The following is a 27,204-nucleotide window of genomic DNA, read 5'->3' on the forward strand; positions in this document are numbered from 1 at the left end:
GCTCATTTGTAATTGTGCATGAGAAACAACAACACGATAAAAATGTAAAACTGTGAAAATACCAGCAGGGATATAGATGCTTGTTAGGCTTGCTGGGAGCAGTGATGCTAATAAAGTCAAACAGCCGCTGGGAGGAAGGATCTGTGATAATGCTCCTTTGCACACCTAGGATTCAGCAGTCTGCAACTGAAGAAGCTCTCCAGTTCTGCAACAGTTTCATGTATGGGGTGGGAGACATTGTCTAGCAGTGATGTTATTTTTGCTAGAGTCCTTCTGTCTTCCACCACATGTACTGCATCTAGGGGGCATCCTAGGACAGACCTGGTGAGCTTACCTAACTGCTTTTCAACACATAACAACATAGAAGGTGGCTAATGCCACCACAGAGTCATGTATGAAATGGATGAAGATTTGGAACTTACTAAGGAACATCTATTGAAATTTTGGGGGGGGGGGGCTATGCATTATTATGGCATTGTGTGGATGAAATCATATTTTGTAGAACCAACTGTTGTATTTAATAATTGTTTATGTGATTTCCAGTCTAAGTTTTTACTGCAAGGAGTTTGCATGTTCTTCCCTGTGCATGCATGGGTTATCTGAGTACTCAGGCTTCCTCTCACAGTCCTTAAACATGACTGCTAGCTTAACTGGTTACTGAAAGATATGAGTGTGGCTATGTGGGGTTGTTTGCCTTGTGTGTCTCTGAGTTGTCCTGTGATGAAATGGCAACCTGTCCAGCCTTGCCCAGTGACTGCTGGAGATAGACACAATCCCCCCAACCTCCCCTCCTGCTACCTTAAATGGGCAATGGGGTATACACAATGTATGAATGAATGGACGGTAAACTGTGTTATCAGACCACCTAAAAAAGAATAGTTTAAATAAATCATTTAACACCCCAAAACTAATATGACATTTACTTCGATTATGAATGCATAAACTGGACCGTTTCTATTCCTATGCAGTTATGTGTTAGAGTTAGGCATTAGGATATTATGTTACTGAAATACCGTAGTTGTTTTTTTCAATACTGTTTATGTCTTCTTTCTGCGTATGGGTTTTCACTGCGGCATTTTTTTAATGTCTGCTAGCCTTGTTAGTAGTTTCACAGACCTTGATCTGATTGAGGCTGGCACGGAGCCTGGCCCGTCCCTCTTCGGGCACGTCCCCGCCCCGCTCCGCTCCCTGCAGCTCTCCTGCAACAGGATTTGAAGGCAAAAGAGGAGAGAGGGAGGGAGGCAGAGCCAAGAGAGAAACAAAAAACGTGACTAGGCACCCAAAGCCTCCTGTTATGCAACAACTGACCTACTAACATACATTAGAGACTCGGCAGCGAAAAGGAGAGAGCGAAAGGACGAAATAAAGAGAGGAAAATAAAGAGAGAGAGGGTGGGAGGAATCGAAGCGATCATGACGGGAGGAGCGCACCAAAATAAGCCACTGTAGTCTCACATCTATCGCCGCTAACAGAGCAGAGAGCTGTTGTTTTGAAAGCGTGAGCGAGTTTGAGAGGTACGCGGAACACTGGTTCGGTCTGATGGGAAAGGCGGATTGCTGGACAAGCGAACTGTGTGCGCCCCTGTGTGGATTCTTTGATTTTACGCGTTTTAAAGGTAAGACATCACTGGACATCTAACCTCACACTACCTGGTGTGCGGGTTCCTCTCTTTCCCTCCAGTGTGAGGTTTTCTTCGGGTGCCACTTGGGCGCGCCTGACTCAATGTCAAGGCGAGGCTGCTTCCAGCTCACTCAGCCTCCGTGGGGCTGCAATTGAAGGCAGCAGAGGGGGTGTTGCAGCCTGAGGTCAGAAGGGTCGAAACTTAGATACACTTTTATTAAGTTGTAACAAAACGAGTGATGTCTGTTGCTTTCATTGCCCATATGGTCACCCTAAATCCATGTGAACGTAGCGTACGCTGATAAATAAGACTGTTGGAATTTAATGTATAAAACTGCTGGAACAATTTGCATACATTGGAATTCAGTATGAGAGTTTAACTGCTTATGTACGCTTCAAAGTTGGTTACATTTCCATCCATTTTTTTAAAAATGTAGTTACTCAGCTACATTTGTTAAATCAGTAAAGACTGTTTTGCTCAACTGGTTTGTCTTCCCATGCGAAAAGGTTTGAAACAATAGCTAATTGTCTTTACATAAGTTTCAATCTAAATGTTTAGGTAGGACGTGTTACCAAAATAAAGTTGCTGATGTTGTTAGAATGTAACTATTGTTAAACATTACATTTACAAACACACATGGTCAATTAAAACATTAATAATTTTAATGGCTAAAATTTATTATCAGAAATTCCTTTTATTGGACAGTGTATGAACCTCAGCTTGCTAAGAGGTTAGAGTTCTGCATTAGCACTCTTACTTACAATCCTTGTTCCAAAACAGAAAATAATGATCAGCTACAATCTCAGTGCATTTGCTAACTATACTCTCGTCATATATCCATTTCTAATACAACTTGAATTATTATAGCAGCCTCTTTACATAGGTAACTGAACCGGCATCGCCTGTTAAATTTAATCAAATGTATTTGTAGGGTTTGTTACCAAAATAAAGTTTCTTGATTTGTAGTGGTCAAACATTTAATAATTTCAATGGCTTGTATCTGTAACCCTCCAAAACGTGTTTTAATAGTGTACAGAACTTTCTTGGCTTTGCAGTAGTTGTACAAATAGCTATTTCTGTCCTGTTATGAATAATTTAGTAGCCACATAAATAGAATCCATCCTGTCACAGAGGCTCTCAGCCTCGTCTTGTACTGCATATCCACCAGCTTTGTTTTAGGTTAGTAGGGTAGCTCATGTGGACAAGCCGGGAGGGAAAGAAATGCCAGGCAAGCTCAGAGGACACGCTTCTCCCCGTCACGTGTAACCGCTCTTTGTAAAGGTTACAGTGGCTGCGATTAACCCTTCAGCGCCCAGGTGGCGCTCGGTAAGGCGTGAGCTTTGACCATTTCAACACATCTGGATGCTTGGATGTTTCTTTTTTTATTTCTCGTTTACGACTTACACTTGGCCTCAATGATGCCACGTGCTGACAGCCCCCACACTGCGGATGAATAAGGGTGAGGCCCTGCGTGGGTTTGAGAACATCTGGATCAAATGTGGGGTCAGAAGAGGTGCGGGTTCCTCTATCTCTAAGGGGGTTGTTTTGTTTTGTCTTTTTCTGAAGACGTGGATGAATTTCACGGCACAGTTGCTTGTCTGAGGATCCGATTAAATATGCATGGACATGATTTGTCAGACAATGCAACAAAGGAGGCGTGCGGGGTGACATATTGTTCACAAGGTGTTGCTGGCTCTGTGTGATTTACTTGTGCATTTATTTCTGCACCTTCTTGTCCGAAGGCGGTTCTGAACACACACCGAACTGGCACCCACAGCAACCTCTTTAAAGGCTGTGGTCTGTTGCGTCATGATTTGCAGGCTCTAGGGACAGTTTATAGGAATAATTTGATAGTTGGGAACACACCTCGGATATTTGATTTCTGCACGGGCTTTATAGACCTGTTGTATTACGCCACACTTGGGTATTATTAGAGGCAATAACCCTCTTGCAGCTTTTCCGGAATAGCATGGGTCAAGTCAAGTTCAAATGGTTATGGATCATATAGTTCAGTGTATATTAACCTGATAGATTTGAGATAAGGCACTGCAGATGTGGTTGTGAAAGTGACAGAACAACCTTCTCTCCTCAGCTCAATCCACGACTTTTAAGTATAGTGCATTCCCATCTCTGTGAGCCACGCTGTAGGAAACATAGTAGTGGGTTGCATAATAAATAAATTAAATAACAAAAATGGCTTAAAGAATGGGACAGATTATGCAATCTGCGGGAACCTATAGTCTGCGGCTACACGCAGCACCGCACTTTGCTGCGGACCTGGCTAATGCCAATTGGTCGGCGTGCACACTGGGTCTATGTGCCAACTGTGGATGTTGGTCACATCAGTCCCGTGGGAGGGGAGCAGAGGAGGAGCGCAACCACAGCTGACTGGAAAGGCAGAATCAGAACCCCACCAAAATAAATCCCAACCATAACAAAGAAACAATCGACAGTCATGCAGAAATAGGAAAGTGGAGCAACAACTGAACACACAAATCCAATTTCTAGGTGTAGCCCCATTCAATTTTAATAAGGTATAAAAGAGTAAGCTCCAGTGAGATATATCTAGTAATTTGAATTGAGCTTGACTAAGTGAACAACAAAACTGAGAACTGAGATTTAAAGGGATGGCTCAGAATATTTTCAGTGAGGTTATATTAAAAGGTTTTAGGCAATTAAACTCTTATCTGCAGTAAATAATTCTCTTGGCGTTGTCATTTAACATAAATCCAAAGTAGATGTTCCCAGAAGATAAAGGTCACAGCTAGTCCAAGGGACCAAGACCAAAGTAGACTTCTACTGGCCAGAAAAAAAGAGGTTTACATAGTTACTATTATTATTATAAACCTTTAAACCCTTGTAATATTTGTTTTACAATGACTGTTTATACTGGAAATAAAGGTAGGAGGTGGCGTTCCATCTATGATCTTTGTTTGTGAAACACGTCCTGAAAATGATGATGTTAAGTAACTACCTAAAGAGTACAGCAGCTTAACAATAAAGAGAACAGCATTTACTAAATCCATTATAATATTTGTGCTCTTTTACACCTCTTAAACTTTTGTATTACACATATTCAGCTGAGAATTTCTTTTCTAACAAACACAGAAAACACAGTGTTCCCTTCTGTCCTAATGTGAAATTGTGGTTAAAAATTGGAAGGTGAAATGGTCTCTATCTAATGTGGTAAAAAGAGGCTATTTGTAGATTAAACGGGCTAACCTAACCTTTTAACATCCTTGTTCAGGCTAGGTTTTGACGGGAAATATTATACTAATAAGTCATATTGGGCTAAAAAAATGATAAGGACTGTTGTGTCCTAAATAGCCATTCAAAAGATGGTCATGTTCCAGTGGTTGGTGCGGTACTTTGACTGGAAATGCTTTACAGGTTGTGTTTCACACACTAAGTTCATTAATGGCACACCGGCTCCTGTCTCAGGTTCTGACATAAATACATATTATCTTCTCTGTAAACAACCACCAAATGTAAAACATTAAGAACATTTTAAGGTTCATCAAATAGCATTTTCACAAGCCAATATAAAAAGTTTTAAAATGACAGCGGCCCACTTTAATCTTGGCACCTCTTCAATTAAATTCAATTCAAGTTTCAGCCTCAGACACCAACTAATTTAGATTTGTACTAATTGAAGAAATCTAGACAAGGGATAGTTTGGAGTTTTTAAGTAGATGTGTGAAGTCATTAACAGTAATAGCTCCCTTACCTGTAGTAAGATGTCAAATGACAGTGAATTAGTAGAAAAGTAAAAAAATTTAATTCAGCCTGAAGGTGTTTTCCATGGGATACAACACTATATCATCAGATATTAAACTTCTGTGACTTCTTTGACTGTTAAGTTTGTTGCATTCTCAGCTGAACAGCATCTACGCTAAATTTGGATCCTGTGGCTGACTATATCAGTTCTCATGGTACCTGGCCAGGAAGCCCTCGGGATAATTTTTAAACCACTACAAGACCTGGAAAAGCACAGGAACATCTTCAATGGAGTTGCTAAAATGACATCCGTAGGCAAATTCCAAATGTTTTCTCCATTCTCTAAGTCCTCGGAGCAGGCTGATGAAACTGATTAATACAGCCTGCAGCCTTTACCAACATAACTTAAGTATAGTAACACTGTTATTCAGCTAAACCTAATGATTTTCTCTTGTTAAAGTGTAGATTATTTGCTAATGTAGTTTTGTATCCCCCGAGACTGAACATTTTCAGTTTTAGTTTGTTTAAATTGGTAAAATTAGCTAATGCGAGGTCCATCTGATAAGCTATTTGCTTTCCACTGCTCTGAGGATTTTTTCACTCTTTTACAAATTCACTGTTAAATGATGCGTACGACAGACAAGCTAACTGTTACTGATTAAAACTTCACAGAACATCATTTACAAAAATCTGAACTATGCCTTTAATTAACGTATGAGTTTGCTTACCGTTGCTAAATAAAACAGTGGGATAAAAGGTTATAGTTAGGAGCGCTGCATGGTTTTCATCCTGTTCTACTTTTTTGGCCTGTGGGCTTTCTTGGAGTTTCCTGGCACATTGACAGTGATGAAAGATGAGAGCCTGGCTTTGTTATCGTTCTGTGGTTTGGAGTCAACAGAAAGGCAAATTATAGCATTTAGTAGGCCAGGAGAGCACATGTGACTGGTGCAACACATGGACTGAGTCACCCTGCTTTTTTTTTTCCTTTTGAGAAAGAGATGATACGGCTCATGTTCATGGATAGGACTCTGCCTCGCCTTGTTGGTCTGCTGCCCAGACCATTACCTCCCACCCCCTCCCTATTTTCAACATCTCCTTGAAATGCTTTCCTCTGTAAAAATAAGTCAGACACCCAACCTTGGACATCAAGGTTGGCCCTTCCTGCCCATGACCTCCAGCCCACACGTGCGCTATATTTCATTTGTCCTACTGTAAGTAGGGTATGGGGTCCCACAGTCTGGAGAAAGTGCCTCCTTTTTTATTTTTAGTCCGACCTATCCTCAATCTCTGAAACAGTCCACTGAAACACGTGCAGGAGCTTTAGAACCACTGTTTCCAAGGCACATTGCCCCATTTGGACTCCTTGCGATGTGGGTACTGTGGTCGTGTGAGGGAGTTTAACTCCAGATTCTTTTTCTGTGTTGTCATTTCCAGAATGCCACAGAAACCAAGCAATGACACATGAAGTATCTATTATAAACAGAAAGATTAATTCAGGTCAAAGGAACGCTTCAGAGGGAAGTAAGTGGGGCACAAAGCATGTTTGTTGCCTCAGTATTTGCATAATCGGTCTGGAAAACAAATTTTTAGGGTGGTTTTTCGTGCAACCTGCTGTGGCGTTAGGCTTCTGGAGGCTAAGTAAAAGTACTGTCATGAGAGAAAAATTTGATTTGCATTTATTTACATGATTAAATGCAGTGCAATGTAAAAAGGGATAGTATAAAACGGTTTGTTACACTTAAGGTCATTGATGTGTTTGCTCTTACTGAGGACAGATATGGAAAATACGCACTGTGTGATGTCAATAAACCCTCCCTTTTTTCATAAAATCTGAAATTGAGCATGTGAAGCAGCTGGTTTAAGGAAAAAGAAAAACGTCTGATATGATTGGCTGTGCTCGCTGTTTCCCCATTTTTTGTTGCTATGGGCGACAAATTCCTTGTAATGATGCAATACCGACAGTGCTGCAACTGCTGCTGGTTCTCCCCCTACCAGGCAACAGCATAATCTCTTTGTTTTAACTCTCCCTCATCAGTTTCGTTTGCTTCTTTGTTTCTACACTCTTACATCTTTGTCGAAATTTGAAAAATACTCTAATTCGCCTCACTTCCTTCTTTTTTGTTGCCTCTCTTATCTTTTTTTGGACCTGACCGTTGTCTTTTTCTGCCAACTAGCTGACCTATATTCCAGCGAAAGACACAGTAGAGAAGGCGAGGCTCTTGTTTACGGAGTGCAGCTTGTCCACAGTTTCTGGGTCAGTGGGACATGCCGATTGCACCTCCGTCTTTCTCTCCCGTGCCACAAAGGCACATGTCAAACCTTCACGAGGATTAAGTAAAACGGTTAAGTCAAGGAAAACGACTTAATACAAATAAGATCCAACTATGTTGCATTTGAGTTGAAGATAAATGTATGGAAAGCAGAACTCACAGAAAACATGCATCAAAAACCTAAGCATCAAAACCACCTTGTATGTGGGAAATAATACATTTGAAATAACAATCTCAAGTCTAACCACACATTTAAATGCAAAAAAGGATCTTTTTTTAATTAACTGTTTTCCTTTTTTCCTGAAAAGCAAACACATAACTAAGGGTAACAATTTAATGAATGGTCTTAATTTAGGTAACTCAGAAAGTTAAAAAGATGTCACTTATTTCTTTGTATTAGCCTGGCTTCTTCTACATAACAAGCCTGGTTAGATGTAGTTAGTTGTTCTTATGCTTGTGGATGAATCCAAGTATTGAATACATAACAAATATTTAATCCTAATATGTTTCTCAAAAAGCCACACATTATAAGGAAAACATGACCTCATAACATTGTTGTTTAACATTGCAATGATGAGCTCAGTTGCAATTAACCCACATTTTTACCTCACTATTTGCTTTGTTGTTACTTCATCACAACATCTCCGAACCTTTATTTGACCTTAATAATTTCGGACACTTAAATTCCTGTCAAGCGAGGGTAGGAAGTGTAGTGACAGACCACCCAGTGGGCTAAATATATTGATGTTGATATTGAAATATATGAATGCAGATCACTTAACATATAAACACTGACCAAATATTGTTTTCAAGCAGTCCCTTGCGATTGCAATATGAAGCTATGGGGGATTGGAGTCTTATAGTAAATCATACCAGACTAGTACATTTTTGTCTTTACTTTTCAGTTAGTACACTAAACATGAAAAATGTAGTGGTCAAGAAAAAGTCAGTGGTAGGGGTTTAAAGAGATATTATGCCACAAGGTCTCGCAATATTAAAACATCCAGATTTTTCTTCTTAAAAGGAAGTCTGTTTCACAATGAGCATTCAAGTTGCTGTTAGTGTGTTGGTTTGTCTGGAGAGTGTAAGCTAACGTTATGAGTCCAGGATATGAATATGAGTGCTTTAAGTTTGTCTCCTTTTTGTATCTATGTTGTAGTTTCTTATATTGAAATGAAAAAGAAAGTAGTTATTGAGTTGCCCTGTTGTGTTTACATAGTCTGTCTGGCCGTCAACAATTAGTGACAAAAATGTATAGGCAATGCGGGAACACAAAGACTGGTTAGCCATTAGCTGCTAACGATGCTAACGTTGGCTCATCGACGCCAGTTCTCCTGAACGCCAAAAAGTGCTCCATCTCGTGTTGTCTCTTGAGCAAGATATAACACCTAGTTATTATTGATTATCCTTTAGAAAAACTGAAGGCCTTTACCAATTGTTGTGCCCCTCGAACACTTCATTTTGAGAATTTGGAGATTTTTTGTGAATTTATCTTGAGAATGTTATTCACGCATTTTTGTTTAATAACCAGACAAAAAGTGGTAGGTCAAAAGCACTGCTATAAAAGGACTCAAGACTAGTAGGGCATGAAAGACAAAATTTAGAAAAAAAAAACATCTGTCTCATCAGACTTTCAAGGTTTTATAAACACACAGGTGTTCAGTTGGCTGTAGTTGCAGTCGATGGTTATTCCATGTTTTTCCATGCCATCTTCCACCTCCAGCCACTTTTCTTTCTGGGGGCTCGTGACCTATATTTATCAACGCCCCACCTCCTGGCTGTCCCCATGCCTCCAAACCTCTCACAAGTGTCTCTAGAGTCTTCTTTATCCTTGACCTGCAATAGTAGATGCCTTTGTCTGCCTTATCTGCTTGTCCTGTTACATCGATTTGGCATTAACTTGTTTGGGCCAAGACACATTCCTTCACGGATGAGTGCATTAGAGTGGAGGAGAGGGAGTCAGCAGTGTTCGTGGATGGGGGTTCTCAATGGAAAACTAGTCACAACTTAAAGGATGTTTTTTATTCCTTTAAAATGCTGTGAGATAGATACAGGAAACACCAACTGATCTGATGCTGTCTCAGCCTTTGCTTTGACTTTTTTGAACACTTATCAGGAAAAACAAAAAAACTAATCCTTACACAATCCAGTTTTCATGCTCTCAGCATGTCTGCAACTGATCGTAATTTTAGTGGAGTTGTGCAATCTATCTATGTATGTGCTTAATTTGGCTGTAGCATATAAGCAAGATATAATAACCATCCTCTGATTTTGCTTTCAGCTACCGTAAAAATGTGAGATTTTCAAGTCCGGGTTGATATAGGACTAGTCGTCTTCTAATGAACTCTTTGCCCATCAACATGCCAGGAAATGGGTCAGAGGTCACAGTTTGCAGACGGATCTCATCAATTGCAGGTTTAAAAGGTCAGACGCTAAGGTCAAGCAACTATTCAGTGGTTGCCAGGGGTTACAGACCAGACATGCCAGACAATCTAAAACATTGAAGGCTTCATCTAATGTTGTCTCCATAGTTTAGACAACTATCTTTGATCTGCATGCATGCTAAAGCAAACTTATGCTTACAATAATTAAAGGAAAACCAGTGTTTGTAACAGAGTGTCAGCAGTCCATGTGGATTAATGCTTCTTTTTTTCTTTCTTTGAATGTCTGCAGCCTTTCATCTTGGTATCAGCTGCAGAGAGAACAGAGTGAGGGAGGGAAGCTGAGACCAAGACTCCCGAAGAGACAAATATGCTGAGGTAGACAGAACGACCTACATCCTGCAGCCCGTGTGAAGATCTAGGACACTTTGTCTTCAGCTCAGCAAACTGTGTTGTTCAACTGATAACCTTTAACAACCAAGACTGGAGACTAGAGATCTAATCCACCTCTTGTTTTTTTGGGCACTGAAAAGAGAACCCTGAAAGTGGATAAATGAGGGTTGCCAATGTTAAACTTCACTTGCTCTTCATCTTTTTAAGTTATTTGAACACTTGAGTCCCAAAACAATAAACAGGCTGCCTACTTGAGGAGGAAAGGTGTTTTCATTACAGCCTCATTGTTTCAAAGTGGCTTCGAGTTGCAAGAATGGAAAATCTAAGCCCAACTCTGAAAACATTGAATAAACCCTCAGGAAACGATCTCAACAGCAATGAGACCTTCAATGATTATGAAGAGACTCTTCAAGGGACACCAGCTCGCTTGGGGCGTCTTATAAAACCCAAGCCCAGTGTTACCTGTAGAAGGAAGCGCCAGTTTATTTCTGATGAGAAAAAGGACGCTTCCTACTGGGAGAAAAGGCGCAAGAATAATGAGGCTGCCAAGCGCTCTCGGGAGAAGCGCCGTCTGAATGACATGGTTTTGGAAAATCGTGTTATTGCACTGAATGATGAGAACGTGAGGCTCAAGACTGAGCTACTCCAGCTAAAGTTGCGCTTTGGTCTCATAAGCACAGCGTCATACATCGAAAAGAGCCAACAGATTGGTGTGAGCAATGATACAGGAAATGGAGGCTCTTCTTCGTCTTCCTCTTCTACCCAGTACTACTCCAGTGGTTACTCAAGTGGTTCTCAGGTGATGATAAACTCTGATTCCTCAGAAACAGAGCAGTCAGGACGCAGTGATGGCCACAGGCAGCTGGTGAAGTACTCTCCACGGGGCTCCCTCTCCGACATGTCCGATGGCTCCTCAAGGGACAGCCCTGAGCCGATACCATTTGATATCAAACAGGAGGGCGACAGATTGGAGATGGACATTACAAGTGGCACCACAACCCAGATTATGTTCAACATTCACAGGGGTCCGGTTTCTGTGTCTACACACCACCAGATTAAACAGCATCAGGAAATAGAAACTGCATATCACCACCCCCATCTCCTTCAGCAGCAATCACAACCCAATCAGGAGACAGTTGCTTCTATCAAAACCGTCAGCCAGACTATCCCTCACCCACCTGCTGCCCAAAGAAGTGTCATCCTGTATGGCGCCAGCAGTGTCTCCTACCCAGTAGACATTGTCACCAAACCCCAGGATTTTGATCTGCAGGTAGCCTTAAAGCACAACAGCAGCCAACTGCAACATACTATCACAGAGACCTCCACAGAGACTCTGGCTGAGGTAACAAAGCAGCTGGAGAGAAAGACATTGGACTCCCCTCAATATGAGTTGTCAGACAGCTTTAATGAGGCTAAAGAGAGAGAGGTGTACAGAGTCTGCCAAATTACCCAGCAGCAGCTAGAGGAGCAACAACAAGGTTATTCACCCTCAGATCTCCTCAGTGAACAGGTTGAGATCAGCCAGACCCAGTTGTACCACCATCTTCAACAACCTCCTCATTCCTACCTCAGTGCACAAGATGAGGAGCCACCAGTGCTTAGCTACGAAGGTGGACCCAGAGCTGACAGTTATCTTCAAAGTCAATTAACGTCATTAAGCGATGGCGAACCCTGCAGCTCTGATAAAGAGGCGTCAACAGATGATGATGAATCCCTATCTTTGTCCTGCTCAGACATGAGCAGCATCCACAACCAACATCTTTCTGGGATCCTCCAATCTGGTTCCCCTCTTCCCCAGTACCCAGGCTGCTCCCAGATGCAGGGTTGGGATCCCCAAGGGGAGGTTAGGGGAACAGCACTGCCCCACAAACTCAGACTCAAACACCGGGCCATGAGCACCGGAAGCAGTGGTGGCAACTGCTCTGGACAGGATTCCCCAACCACTCCTCCCTCTGCTACCCCACCTCCCCTCCCTCAGCACCCCTACCTTTCCCTCTCACCATTGCAGAACATTAAGCGAGAAAACCCAAGTGGTGCTTGCAAACTGGAAGCAACAAGAGAGGGGACAAAGAAGGAGAGTGCCAAAAAGGAAAGTAGTGGGCGACGGAACAAGTGGCGAGATTAGGAGGCAATTGCTTTAGAACGTAAGAATGCAAGTTCTCTAAGACTACTCTGCCATCATGCCTTTGCCCTACTATGAAATGCCCTTCTGAATCCCCTGGGACATGATTCTGGGCTTTCCTATCCCCCAACCACCAGATTCAAGAAAAAATGACATATTGCAGTGCTGTGTATCATATTTGTATATGTTGTACACATTTGTCACTTCTTACATCCTCTCCACACTTACTGAAGCATGTTTGTTTATGGGATGAGGAGAAATGGAACTCCCTGTTTTCTCATTCAACAGTATCCAGCAGAATACACCGGCAAAAGCACATTTTTGATAGTATACAAAAAGGAATGTAAAAGAAAAAAAAATCTACTTACAACAAATTTGATACATATCCAGCTGTAGATAAACATACACATGTATGGGTCTCTGCCTTAATTACAATCAAATGCAAATGTATACCTGGGATATCCACTCGACCAAAGAAGCACCAACACTACAACTGTTAGTTTTCATACCTCGTCCCAGACCTCTTCTCTGCCAGCCCCACACCCTCCCTCTTAATCATTTGCTTTATTTTAGAAGAAATCACATTACAGTTATTTTTGAAGCACTTGTTTTGTACATAAATGTGATATAAATGAATATACGTATCTATTTTAAGCATCTATTTTAGAAAAAAAAATGAATACACATCCAATAAAAATGCAGCAGAAGTGATAAATCTGAAAGTGACCATCCTCTGACAAATCACAACAATACAGAAGGGGTGTTACAAGATTTTGTGGCACGAGATCTTGCAATAGCACTATCCATTTGCTGACATCACATAGCTTTCTCTGGTGATGGTTGTAATCTATTACTAGGAGCCTCACACATAAAGGTGTGTACTTTCACTTTGAGAGTCCTCATGTTTGAGACTATACTAGATGTTGAGTATAAAAAAGAAAACAATTACAGTGACATGCTAGATACGAAATTTTTCTTAGCAATCCAGCGACAACATTGGTATCTGCTTGTGCTTCTACCTGTTGACCGTAACCCAAAGAGTTGTTCAACAGTTTTTGTAAGAAGTTTGGACTGCAAACTTCTAGTTATGGCAATTAAAGCTAATGAAGGCCTTAAACTGAAATTAGACGACTCTAAATTGAATATAACCACCAATGAGGCTAAATGTAGCCTCTGCTGTGGTGCTTCCTATCAAGGCCCTGATCATAGTTGAACTGGATATTCCCACATCAACTAGCAAGTATTTAAAACACATTTGAAGATTTATTTCACATTTATTCTATTTTGAAAACCCTAAAAGAGAGACACTGAATGTGTGGTTAATTCAAACCTGGACCAATTTATTCTATATTGATTACAGACTCATAAATTTAAAAAGCTGATGTAATTTGTGAAATTTTTACTCACAAATGGGGAAATCTCAGTTTTTTCCTTAAATTATCTAAAATCATGTCTAGCCAAGTTCTTGTTAACCTAATATTGTGGACCGTCTTGTCTCAAGACATGGATGTACCGCTCGTCTAATGAGCTGTATCATTACACCCTACTGCACAGCCATGCTGTTTATAGTTGCTACAGGACACACTCAGATTAAACAGCTTTCTTCTGATTTTCAAGCTTTGGCATTAATTATTAGTAAATTACTTGTTTACGCAGAAATGGCTGTCCACTTTGGAGAGCCAGCAGCACTGAAAGGGGAAAGGTTTCTCCCTGAGGCGATGGTCTCAATAAAATGTTAGGATTAATAAACCTTTAACCAGCCTTTAAGTATTTGGTGGAAATCACCAGCTGCAGGCTGTAAGCCTTTAGTTTCTTAGAGCTTTATCAACTGTATCTTGTTGTTACCATTCACTGGCCCAATGTATTTATTTCCCTGCCCTTCTACATACCATTCACTGTAAAAAAATAAAACACAGAAACATAGACGTAGAATGTGTACAGTCCGTTTCAGATACATATCACAACCTAAAAGTAGAACGTTTCATGCTGGCAAAGGAGCAGAAGCAAGAAGAGTTTAGACACATTCATGTAAAAACACTGCAGTGCAGTGAGACTTAACTTAAGCCCTGAATATCTTCTGTTTACTTTTTATGTCATGGAATATGGCTCTGTAGTGTGACCAGATATGACCATCAAGGCCCATGACACACATTGAACAAAAATAAGGTTGTAGCTGAGTAACTCAATTCTAAAGCCAAACTCGGCTTACGATAAAACCGGACTAAATGTCTAATTTTAATCTTTAATTAAAAGTAGAGAGAGCTCTCCCTTGTTTCCCGACTGCCTCCATAATGCATTTCAGGGGGTTGTAAATCCCCTTTCTCATGGTAGTTCTTCAACTGGATTGTGACAAATTGCCTTCACTGGATTCTAGTTTAAATGTCTGTGTACCATGTTTGGCTTTTTGGTGCTTGTGTATAAATGTAAAATTTCACAAACACTGTAATGTTTGTTTCATTGGTTTTGTATTCTCTTTTTAGTCCAGGTGACGTTTGGTTATCCTCTATGCCGTGTCTTTGCTCCTACTGACTGTGATGACATGTATTTGCCTCATTCCTCTTTGTCCCCCACTTTTTCAGTGTGTATTAAACAGTAATGTTTGTGCTTTTCCTGATGGTTTTTATGGAATGGCATGGACAAAACAAGGCTACATTGGTGTGGTGTTTTGAGATGGGTGGTGGTTGGTCTGGCTGGTCATTACCATGTAAAGACACTAATGTTCATCGTTGAAAGATGGGAGCATTTCAAGAAAAATAAAAAACTAATGTTGCCCTTTTGACATATCAATGAATTTCCTGTTTCTGAGTCATTTTTTGGGTGTTTGTTTGCCTTAAAGTAGTTGAACCTGTTAGTTGAAGTAGTAATTATTTAAGCATTTGGCTGTCAGGAACCACTGACTGTCAATACAACAACCAGAATCTGTAGGCATCAAATATACAGGCAACCTGGTTGGTCATCTTATCAATAGTGATGGTGAGCTATTAACATTTGACCAGAATTAGCAGTTAGATTATGTATTACTCACAGATTTGCACGAAGAATTGAATCACTATTACTGAGAAAACAGGAAAACTCTGTGCCTTGGCAGAATGCCAGGGTTCATTATCGCTGTGCAAAACGATGGAATTTTGATCTCAGTATTTTCCAGGTCTATGTCAGTACCTTCTAGGTCGATTGTATGAACAAAAGAAAAGAAGTGTAGGGGAAAATATTTGGATAACCAGACTTATTTCGTTTTATTTCCCTTTTATTTAACCAAGAAATACTCCCTCTTTACAAGTGGGTCCTGGCCAAGACAGCAGCACACAAACATTTTCAGACACATCTCAAACATTAATGGGTACAATAAAAGTAAGCAGAAGTTTTAAAACTATCTGCAACAAAGTGTTCAGAGGGACTACCTCCTGCAAACCTAAAACATTCTACATCTGATTCCAAGCACATGGAGCAGCATACTGAAAAGACCTCTTTTCCAGTTCAGTCTGGACCCTTGGGACATTCTGGGATATTATAATTATATCAAATTTAATTTTGTTTCTTGTGTCATTCATTTCTTTCCTTCCTTCTTTATGTTCTTACTTCCTTCATTCCTTGTGTCCTATCTCCATTCCTTCTGTCCTTCTTTATGTCTTATCTCCCTTCCTTACTTCTTCCCTCTCCATCCCCCTTTGTCCCTCTTTACTTCTTTTCGTTGTTCCCGCCTTCCTGTTTCCTGCCTCCGTTTCTTCTTTGTGTCCTCAATCAATTAAACAGTTATTGGAATCGGCCAATTTTCCCTTGATTAGCTCTGAGCTATGATTGGCAGGTACGCTTCTTTGTTATTTCACTAAATGTTTCAAAACTAGAAATTCCCTCCATTTTCAGTATAAAAATGCATCAGCCAAAGGCATGTACTTTGGTGGACTGTTCTGTATTTAATAAAAATCAAATAAAGGTTAGGTACATGTACTGTACTTTAGTGCATAAAAGGGATAATCTAGTTCATTTTATTTTATTGTTGATGGAATCAAAATGAATTAAGTATTGGCAACTAAAAGCATAATTGGTGCTTCTCTAATCAGAAGCTTGCTATGGTCTGATTATTTCTCCTAAATGTGCTTAAAACTGTTTATTGACCTAGGCTGACCTGTAGACATCTTTATCTTTCCCAGTTTCTCTGCAGTATGCCATTCTAACTTTTCTCAGAAACTCAACTTTCAGAGAAAGCAGCTAAAAATTTAACTCACAGAGAAGAGTAAATATTTAATAGACTTTTCCATTACCCATTAGCACCTTTCTCTTTTTTGGCATCCAACACCAGCCTGCAATGAGAAAAGTGCTACAGAGACATACTGACACACTTTGCTGAAATGGGTCAAAAAAAACCTCTCAGGAAACATGTCTGATGTAACACTGGCCTAATTTAACAAGCTTGCTGCATTAAAATTTCATTAAACCCTGCACACTTAAGAATGGAAAATGCAGTAAGGACAAACTCTCCTTGTTACAGCCATCAGTATTGCTGTGGTCCACCTGTGAGGCACTTTGGGATGCATATGGGATGATGTGACTTCCAAACAATGAATAAATAAACAAATTGATGGATATACATATTTTAATCAATCTAACACTGCCCAAATTGCTCTGCTCCACCTTGGGGAGGGTGTGTTCAGGGTAATGTGCAGTTTTAGTTTTCCTAATATTCAATTTGACATAGGTGTGATCTTGAATCATTAGCTAAATAGGTGATTTCTTAGGGCAATTGGTTTCACTAGATTTTATGTAGGCGTGTCATTGTAAAAGGGGGTGGAATGCATCTCAATGCATGACACATTTTAAGATTTTTACTTCACATATTTACTTCAACTTCACAATTATGCACAACTTTGTGCTGGTTTATCACATAACAGATAGAACATATTGAAGTTAGTGATTGTAATGTGACCAAATTTAAAAACATTTAAAAGGGTGCTAGCACTTTTTCTGTATGCCAATGGATGCATATTATAGTTTTCTTTCACAAATATATCCTTTCGGACATCATTCCTATCATTCCATACATGAACAGGTGAGCCACACCACCACCATTCAGAGTGATAGCTGAAGAGAAAGGCTGACTTGAAGAGCATAAATCTGAGCTGGGAGAGTCAGCTTTAAGTGCTGTGCAGGTCAAAGATACGACGGAATCAGTCTGAGCATTTCTCTTCACCAAGCAGCTCAGCGGTCATGTTAACCTCAGTAACCAGTCCTGCACATAAAAGCTTTTTTTCCTGTTCAAATCCTGTTTATTGGGCAGTTTCAGACCTGTGAAAGGATCACATTTTGAGCTCCTTTCTTACACAAAGGTTACATAATGACATGTAAACAAAATCACTTTTAGTGCTGCAATGTTTTAATTAGATATCTAATGTTTGTATTACACAATATTGCAATGCAGTCAACTTGGAATAATGATTTTTTTCCTATTATTTCCTTTCAAACCAGAAGGAGGTCATTTTCATAACAGCATAAAGGGCAAAAGGAGGGGCGGTGAGAGGGGAAAGAGGAGAGAGGATATGAGAGGGGAGGGAAGTGAACCCAGCACACTAACTTCATCTTAGCCTGCAAACAAAGACCTTCTTTGAGACTGACACATCAGTGCCCTTTACAAAGCTTTCACTCATAAACACACATGCATTTGCAAACACATCCACATTATCACATAGATGCACGGGCAGCAAAAAAACAAAACCAACATGTCATTAATACTGTCTTTTGGGGGTTGTCTATGTACCCCTGCTTCTTTTGGGGTTTTTATTAGGAGTAACACTATAAAAATCAATTGCTCGTACCAAGGTGACATTGTATGCTATCACAGCAAAGCTCAGGCCACAGTTTGCTACGCTCCTTGTTTTCCTGATTTGACTGCGCCAGTGCTTGCATAAACAGGTCACGAGGAAAGTAGGTCACTGTGCGCGAGACAGGAGCAGAGAGTGAAAGGAGAACTAATATGAGGCAGAGATGAAGGGAGGGGAGTGACGAAGGCCGTGGCTTGATTTGGTTTGTTTCTGGCAACAGTGATGCTTTTTACAGAGCAGGCAGTCAGTTCTCACGTTGCCTGTTTTCACTTCATAGACAGGATAAGGGGTTACTGAAGCAGGACAAGAAGTAGGAATTCAAGAAGAGAGCAGAGTGAGGAGGATCCCAGGATTATGCCAATCAGGTTGTTTTTCAGCATGAAACACAATGCATCTCTAACCAATGTTTTATTGTAGTAGCTTCCAGGCCTGGTCAGATTCAGGTGAGACGATGAGAAAAATTCCTATCCAAACTTTGGAGCTCAACTGCAACGTAAAACAGACAGATATGTAAACTACAGATGGGCAATAAATCTTCAATGTCTGAACAAGGATTTAAGTGTATTAATTAAAATAAATGCAAATACATTTTTAAACGACTGTTTTATTTATGAAGGGAAAAATCAATCCAAACTATGGAAGCGCAGTACTACTGAAACGGAAAAATAGAAACATTCGAACGTGAAAACTTTATTGTTATAACACTATACTTTTCATGTTTTCGCAATATACTGTCATGTCAATATATATATTTATCAGATCAGGGACTGAGAAAATGTCTCGTTTGTCCGAACTGATTAAGTTCTTAAGATCCTGATATTGTTAAAATAAATATAATATTTTACTTTTTGGAAAGATCTTACAAGTAATAACTGTTCAGTCTTTGCTTTTCGTCTTGGTTTTAAAATTAACCTAGGCATGAATGTGGATGGATCAACACTGATCAACGTGATGAACTCTGTATCCTTTTCCCAAAGCACCAAGCTATTAGCATATTATTAGCATTGCATTAAGATCCTATAATGTAGTTACTTTGTGTGTGGGTGTTTTCTACATATAATTACCAGTGTTTTTACAGCATCAAGACTTTTACACTTTAAAAAGTAATCAGTTAGTGATGGAATACCATTAGTAACTAGTAACATTGGTAGTTTTACATGAAAAGCTCTTCCTTAGTGCAACATTTTTCTGTAGCGTCTGCACCAGCCCACTGCAGGTGCATATTGAAATGTAAAGAGTGCATTAGTCAGGTATATGAAGAGGTGTGTATATGTTTTCATTCACCTATTCAAAAGATTGTCTTCAAACAGGAAAAGAACATTATCTAATCTACCACTTCTTCTTGTGCAGGTTATCATTACAGAGTTAAATAGATTAATATTATGATCCCTTAGACATAACTGTTACATAGACAAAACAGCACAGACTCTTCAAAGAAAACCAGGCATTTCCTGGAAATGAATGCCATTACTCAAACCTAATAAATAAGAAGGTGAAGCTCTTATGCAACAAGCTTTTAGCGTAAGGCGTGGAATAACCTGTTTGCATAATTGTACATACCCTTAAAATAATACTTTATTAGAGGACCTTCTGATATCGTTTCAGCATCCAAACTTCTTTTGTAGGAGTAATCCCACATCACCAATATTTGCTCATTCCACCTTACAAAGGTTCTCCAAATTGATCAGATTGTGAAGGGCCCTGCTTGTCCACTGCCCTCTTGAGGGGTCAGATTTTATGTCAAATACAGGTCCTTCTCAAAATATTAGCATATTGTGATAAAGTTAATTATTTTCCATAATGTAATGATGAAAATTTAACATTCATATATTTTACATTCATTGCACACTAACTGAAATATTTCAAGTCTTTTATTATCTTAATACGGATGATTTTGGCATACAGCTCATGAAAACCCAAAATTCCTATCTCACAAAATTAGCATATCATTAAAAGGGTCTCTAAACGAGCTATGAACCTAATCATCTGAATCAACGAGTTAACTCTAAACACCTGCAAAAGATTCCTGAGGCCTTTAAAACTCCCAGCCTGGTTCATCACTCAAAACCCCAATCATGGGTAAGACTGCCGACCTGACTGCTGTCCAGAAGGCCACTATTAACACCCTCAAGCAAGAGGGTAAGACACAGAAAGAAATTTCTGAACGAATAGGCTGTTCCCAGAGTGCTGTATCAAGGCACCTCAGTAGGAAGTCTGTGGGAAGGAAAAAGTGTGACAGAAAACGCTGCACAACGAGAAGAGGTGACCGGACCCTGAGGAAGATTGTGGAGAAGGGCCGATTCCAGACCTTGGGGGACCTGCGGAAGCAGTGGACTGAGTCTGGAGTAGAAACATCCAGAACCACCATGCACAGGCGTGTGCAGGAAATGGGCTACAGGTGCCGCATTCCCCAGGTCAAGCCACTTTTGAACCGGAAACAGCGGCAGAAGCGCCTGACCTGGGCTACAGAGAAGCAGCACTGGACTGTTGCTCAGTGGTCCAAAGTACTTTTTTGGATGAAAGCAAATTCTGCATGTCATTCGGAAATCAAGGTGCCAGAGTCTGGAGGAAGACTGGGGAGAAGGAAATGCCAAAATGCCAGAAGTCCAGTGTCAAGTATCCACAGTCAGTGATGGTCTGGGGTGCCGTGTCAGCTGCTGGTGTTGGTCCACTGTGTTTTATCAAGGGCAGGGTCAATGCAGCTAGCTATCAGGAGATTTTGGAGCACTTCATGCTTCCATCTGTTGAAAAGCTTTATGGAGATGAAGATTTCATTTTTCAGCACGACCTGGCACCTGCTCACAGCGCCAAAACCACTGGTAAATGGTTTACTGACCATGGTATCACTGTGCTCAATTGGCCTGCCAACTCTCCTGACCTGAACCCCATAGAGAATCTGTGGGATATTGTGAAGAGAACGTTGAGAGACTCAAGACCCAACACTCTGGATGAGCTAAAGGCCGCTATCGAAGCATCCTGGGCCTCCATAAGACCTCAGCCGTGCCACAGGCTGATTGCCTCCATGCCACGCCACATTGAAGCAGTCATTTCTGCAAAAGGATTCCCGACCAAGTATTGAGTGCATAACTGTACATGATTATTTGAAGGTTGACGTTTTTTGTATTAAAGACACTTTTCTTTTGTTGGTTGGATGAAATATGCTAATTTTGTGAGATAGGAATTTTGGGTTTTCATGAGCTGTATGCCAAAATCATCCGTATTAAGACAATAAAAGACCTGAAATATTTCAGTTAGTGTGCAATGAATCTAAAATATATGAATGTTAAATTTTCATCATTACATTATGGAAAATAATTAACTTTATCACAATATGCTAATATTTTGAGAAGGACCTGTATAGTTCTGGACTTTGTTAAGGTCATCCCTCATTAGGTCATTCTTGTGCTGATTTGGACTCATGTTTGGACTCACTGGGAAGCCCATAAATGAAATCCCTCTTAATCATCAGCTTTGTAGCAGACACATGAATGTTATGTTTGGAGGATTTGAGGTAGGACCAAGGTGCAGATCATGACAAGGGAGCCGCATGGTGAGTTGAGAAGTGTTTAATGAAACTCAATGAACAGAGACTTACAGGCAGGCTGGGTACTGAGCAAGAAACAAATAACCTTCAGGGACCAGGTCCAGGAGGCAAAACGCAGGGTAGTTTAACAGGAGGAACCAGTAAGGAACAATGAAAACCAGCAAGCTTATATACCGAGGGAAGTGGCGTACGAACCAATGAAACAGGGAGACAGGTAATCAAGGGAAACATGACACAGGTGTGGAACAGGCTACAGGAAGACTGAGGGGAATGTGTCTAATTAAACTAATGAGCAGAGGAAAGGCAGGGACATGAAGAACTGAGCAGAAAACAAGGAAACCAGACTAAAGAACAAAACCATGGGAAAAACAGATCTATAGGAAAATATAAATAAGCACATGAAACACAAGAATCTAGGGAGTAACAACTAACAGAAGTAATCGAGTGACCTGGATGAACAGAAAAACACCTGACTGAGAAAACTAAACAATCACAAAACACTAACATGGCAGATTGTAACAATGAAAGGCTTAAGTCATAACTGATTGGCATTTAAAACGGTTTATAATTTATTATTTCATCCACCTTGTCAAACATCTCAGTTCAATATGAGGAAAAGTAACCAAAGAACATGTGACCACCACCATCTTTCAGTTTGGGCATGTTGCTCAGTGTTGGCTTTGAGTCAAACCTGTGGCCCCAATGTTAAAGTTTGGTTTAATTAGACCATAACACACACTACTTCAGGGTATCTGTTGGCCTCTTGGTGGCCTTGCTGATCAACTTCAGACTCCTCTTTTCATCAGTTTTGGAGAAATGGATTCTGACTAAAACCTTATTATTACCATAAAATGCTTTGTAAGCTTTGTAAAAAAATGATTTAGTTAAAGGATGCATATAAGTAACTGTCAAGAAACCCAATAAGAAAGCTGAACTTTATTTGAGGTTAATCAGATTTTCTCTAGACAAGGTTAGGTGTGAACTGAATACTGATGTTTAACGGTACATATCTTTATGCAATAATAGTTACTGCAGTTGTGTTTTTAGTTTTTTCCTCTAAAACATGAATACTTCTCACAATTTCTACTTAAGAATGTAGTTTTGGATGTTACACAATAAATGACTAATTGCACTCATCATTTTGGATCCTGAGGCTGCACCGTGGTGCATTTGGTAGCCATGTTACCTTGGAGCAAGAAGGTTTTGGACTCAAATCCCAGGATAAGTGGCTATAGACAATTGATGTATTTTGAATCCTCTAAAATATCTCAGTTTTAAACAGAGTCCAACACACTCAAGCAGAGAGTTGAAGTATCCACCTTATGCTTAAAGGTACAACTGGCAAATGAATAAAAGCCACCGTGAGAAAAACCAGTAAACATGTTGTGATATCACCCTGAGGAGGTAACAGTTCATAACCTTAACCTAAAAAACTTGTAGGGACTACCCAAGACAACAGGAAGGTGAACACTCACAGTGAAGCCAAAGGTTTTTAGAACGGTTTAAGACAGACGAAGTGCAGCATTAAAGCAGCAGTATTAATTATCTCAACACCGTGTTCAAGTAATCAGCATTTGTAGTGTTTTCATAATCTGGGACTGCTCTTTGTAAGACTTGCGATGAAGTTCTGTCAAAACAATTAATCATTACTAACTATCCGATAAACTGAACTGATTTGAGTATATGTTTCTGTGTGGATGTAAATAGGATCTGTTTGTCTTGGAAATTGCCATAAAATATCCTATCATAGTCAGGTGGAGTTGTACAAATACAGTAAACTGAATGGAATTGGCAGCCAAACTGCAATTGACGGATGTGTAAATACACAATATCGTATGGGATCACACTTCCAAATCCTTAAACTTCCATGGCCACGGGGGCATGAAATCCAAAACATCAGCATGAAGAGTTCTTCTTGTGAAACACTTGTGAAAGGATGTTTGGCTCTCAGGAGCTCGGTGAATTTCAGTTTGGTACTGTGACAGGATGCATCCTGTACAAAAAGTCCTTTTTTGAAATTTCTCACAACTAAACGTTAGATGGTCAACTGTTAGTGATATTGTGACAATGTGAATACATGCTGAAGCAACAGCAACTTGATCATGGCGAAGGTGCACAGTGTTCTGAAGTGGCCAACTTTTTTGCATAGTCAGTGGACACGGATTGCCAAGCTTCATATGGCCTTTGGGAATGAATTACAGCAGAGCCCTTTGTGACCCTCCTCATCCTGAACCTGTGTGTGTGGGCTCACCTCCACACACAGCATGGGCTCTGGAACCCAGCTCCTTGAGAGCTCTGTAGAATATAAACTATCTATGTGTGGATTTTAGAATATAAACTATCTATGTGTGTAACTGGAAGGTGCGGATATAGGGGAGTTAGAGGCATAGAAAGTGCAAAGTCATAAATTAGTGAATGACAAGGGAGAAAGAGTAGAGAGAGGGCAAGGTCGTAAATAGATGGAGGATGGGGGTGAAGGAGACAGGGAAGATGAGTTTGCCAGAAGAAAATAACCAGAAGCACTCTTTATTTGGATATAAGGAACTGTTGTATTGTTGCTGGGATGCGTCCGCAGACAGAATGATTGTGTATGTTGTTGAGAATTAAAATCATGTAATTTCATGTTATTAGTTTAGTTTGCATGTGAGAACATTAAACTGAGATTTAACATGAGTGAGCCTTGGGGAGAGAGTCAGTAAGAGCAGGGGTCAGGGTGGCACAAGGGTGAAACAGGGGTTAGGTTCTCTCGGCAGCTGCAAGCCGTAAAAGCAATAAATGTAAACTTTTGGTCGTGGTATAGATGCCACAAGGGAGCTTGGCTGATTTACAACACCTGATGGAAAAAGGGAAGGCACATTCAGTAAGCTTTGCAGTCCACAGTATAAAGATGTACCTGGAACTTGAAATGACAGACACATCTGGGTAAAGACAGCCATGCTTTATTGAAAATCCATCTCTCTCTGTAAGGGCCCTTACATAAATTCTCTCTTCTTGTTGTAATTTTCCTTCATTGTGTTATTTTGTATATTCATTTTGCATTAGAAATCATTGGATTTATTATCTTCCAAATTAAACTTGCGTTAATCTTAATTTCCTGCTCTTCATTTGTTCTTTCTCACGACATCCGGACTGGGAGAGGTTGAGGCCGCAAGAATATCAGTGATAGCATTAAATACCTCAACAATGTGTACTGCATAGCAGCGAGGGGTATATAAAGGTATTGTGGCGCACCTCCAAAGGAGACAACACACAGACGTTTCCAGGTACCCATGTTGATATCTGGAGCCGCCGCGTTCCTAGATCTGCTTGTGTTTCACCATCTGAGAGTCAACGCACCCCAAGACTGGACTGTTAAAATAACCTCGTGGTGAATTTTACCATTTTCCTTTGTCTTCAACCTCACTGTGCTAGATTTCCGCCAAAAGTTAGAATCCTTTGTGCTCAGGAGTTGGGGGGAAGTTTTATGATCAGGACATCACTGAGTACAGTCGGAGCTGCGCTCCAACCCCCCCACTCTCCACTCACCACCACACCTTGTCGTCATATTCTCAATTGTGCCACAAATGCTGGTTGATTCAACACCCACTGCTGTTTTCTTTATTTTTGCTTAGTTAGATGTGTTACCCTTGTTATGTAGAATTTTGAATGTTGAGTAGGTGAAGATTAATAAATATTCACATATATAAAGAGAGAGCGTTTTGTGTTCATTGTGTGCGAAAGTGATTCGTCAGTCAAAATAAGGTTAACGTTCCACACGTTTCGGCAGAAACGGTCGATTAAACAGTGACATCTCCGGCAATAGTTATTAATTATTACGGAGTATTTAACGGTTATAATTGTCAAAGGCGTCGAGCCACAATTACAACACCAGAAACATCTCTGGTCTCAATTCATAAATGAGGATTATGGTTAAGAAGTTGATTTTGTCAGATTATGATTTGTAATTATAATTATTGATCAAGATTAATCAATCAATAATCATAAACCCAACAAAAGAATGTGTATCTGTGCCATGTGATGAAAAATAAGACCCTATACCCTATTGTTGTTTGAAAAATTAAATCATTAAACAGTAAGTATTGTTTATAGCTACCAAAAGGCCAAAATATCCACATGAAGCACTTCGGTTTACACATACACCTGCAGTGCAGTGTAATCCCCACCACTCATGGTTCCTCTCAGCAAAGTAGAATGCAAACACATCATCAAATCTGCTGCTGACTGGCATACAGCGAACGACCTGGTTGAGGGTGTTTTTCTCCACAACAGCAGGGTCTGCCAGTTCATATTAAAAAGAAGAAGAAAAACATCCAAGGGGACAGGAGAGAACAAAAGCAGGTGAATGCATTTAGATCTGCTCCAACCGGTTGGAGTGAAATAGTTTGGCAAGGAGTCAGAATAAATGATGACAGAGGCCCAGAGGTCTCAGAAAGGGAATAAAAAACATCAAAAGAGCTTGCCGGGTCATTTGCCCCACAGGCTTCCTTCCTGTCAGGTCACAAAGCCAGCAGCTAACTGCAGCAATAGAGGGAAGGAAATGTGGAAAAATCTGCAAAGTGTTCCATCACATTGAAGTTCAACCCAGAACACACACCTAGATCTCTCCAGCAAAACTGCAGGTGCACTCATATAAGTTTTGTAAAAGGTGAGCCTGTGTCACAAAAACCGCATATTGAGTTTGTGGATTCAGGTCAGCTCTTACTACGCCTCTTTTTAAAGGAGAACCAGGGTACCTCTTACACAGGCCACAGCACAATATTCAGTTGAGAATGACTTCCTCAGATAGAGACAAATGATCTCCTACAGCAGTGAAGCAAACAAAAACTCTGAGATTCCACTGTTAAGCAATTCATCCAGTCGCTGCGAAAGAAGCCTCTGTTGTGCAACGCTTAGCTTGAGTAAATGCAGACAACTTTCTAATTACATCACAACAGAAGCTGTCAGAATCTGTCAAATGTGAAAGGCCAACAGAACAAATGAAAGAGTTTTGAAAGAAGTGGAGGAGATACTGATAGATTTCACAACTGTACAGCAAACCCTTTAGTTGACTAATTGTTATCAAGATTGCACAGTGCCTCGCAACCCCGCTTAACATCATATTACAACCACAAACTTTGCCAAAGCATAAGCCAGTCAACCATTAAATATATTTCATTTGGATTTTATGAGATAAACCATCACAACGTAGTGCGAAATTGCAAAGGGGAATAGCATGAAAAAAGTAGTGTGGTTGGCATTTATATTAAAGGCCACTGCGTCAGTAGTGAACCAACTTGAGCCTGCAAGTTTTTTGGGGTCTTTTGTCAGTTACTCAACATGGTGAAAGCAACAAAACCGCTG

At 40.2% G+C, this 27,204-nt stretch overlaps 1 protein-coding gene across 1 annotated transcript; it reads left to right on the forward strand.

Annotated features, from left to right (window-relative positions):
• The first annotated feature begins 1,229 nt into the window (after window positions 1-1,229).
• On the forward strand, window positions 1,230-15,295 carry LOC124863229. The gene is made up of 2 exons (XM_047357527.1): window positions 1,230-1,615; window positions 10,282-15,295. The coding sequence occupies exon 2, from the start codon at window positions 10,696-10,698 to the stop codon at window positions 12,505-12,507; it is 1,812 nt and encodes a 603-aa protein (XP_047213483.1). The 5' UTR covers window positions 1,230-1,615; window positions 10,282-10,695; the 3' UTR covers window positions 12,508-15,295.
• The last annotated feature ends 11,909 nt before the right edge of the window (window positions 15,296-27,204 follow it).

The sequence above is a fragment of the Girardinichthys multiradiatus genome, chromosome X, assembly GCF_021462225.1.
Source record: "Girardinichthys multiradiatus isolate DD_20200921_A chromosome X, DD_fGirMul_XY1, whole genome shotgun sequence".
Classification (NCBI taxonomy): Eukaryota; Metazoa; Chordata; class Actinopteri; order Cyprinodontiformes; family Goodeidae; genus Girardinichthys; species Girardinichthys multiradiatus.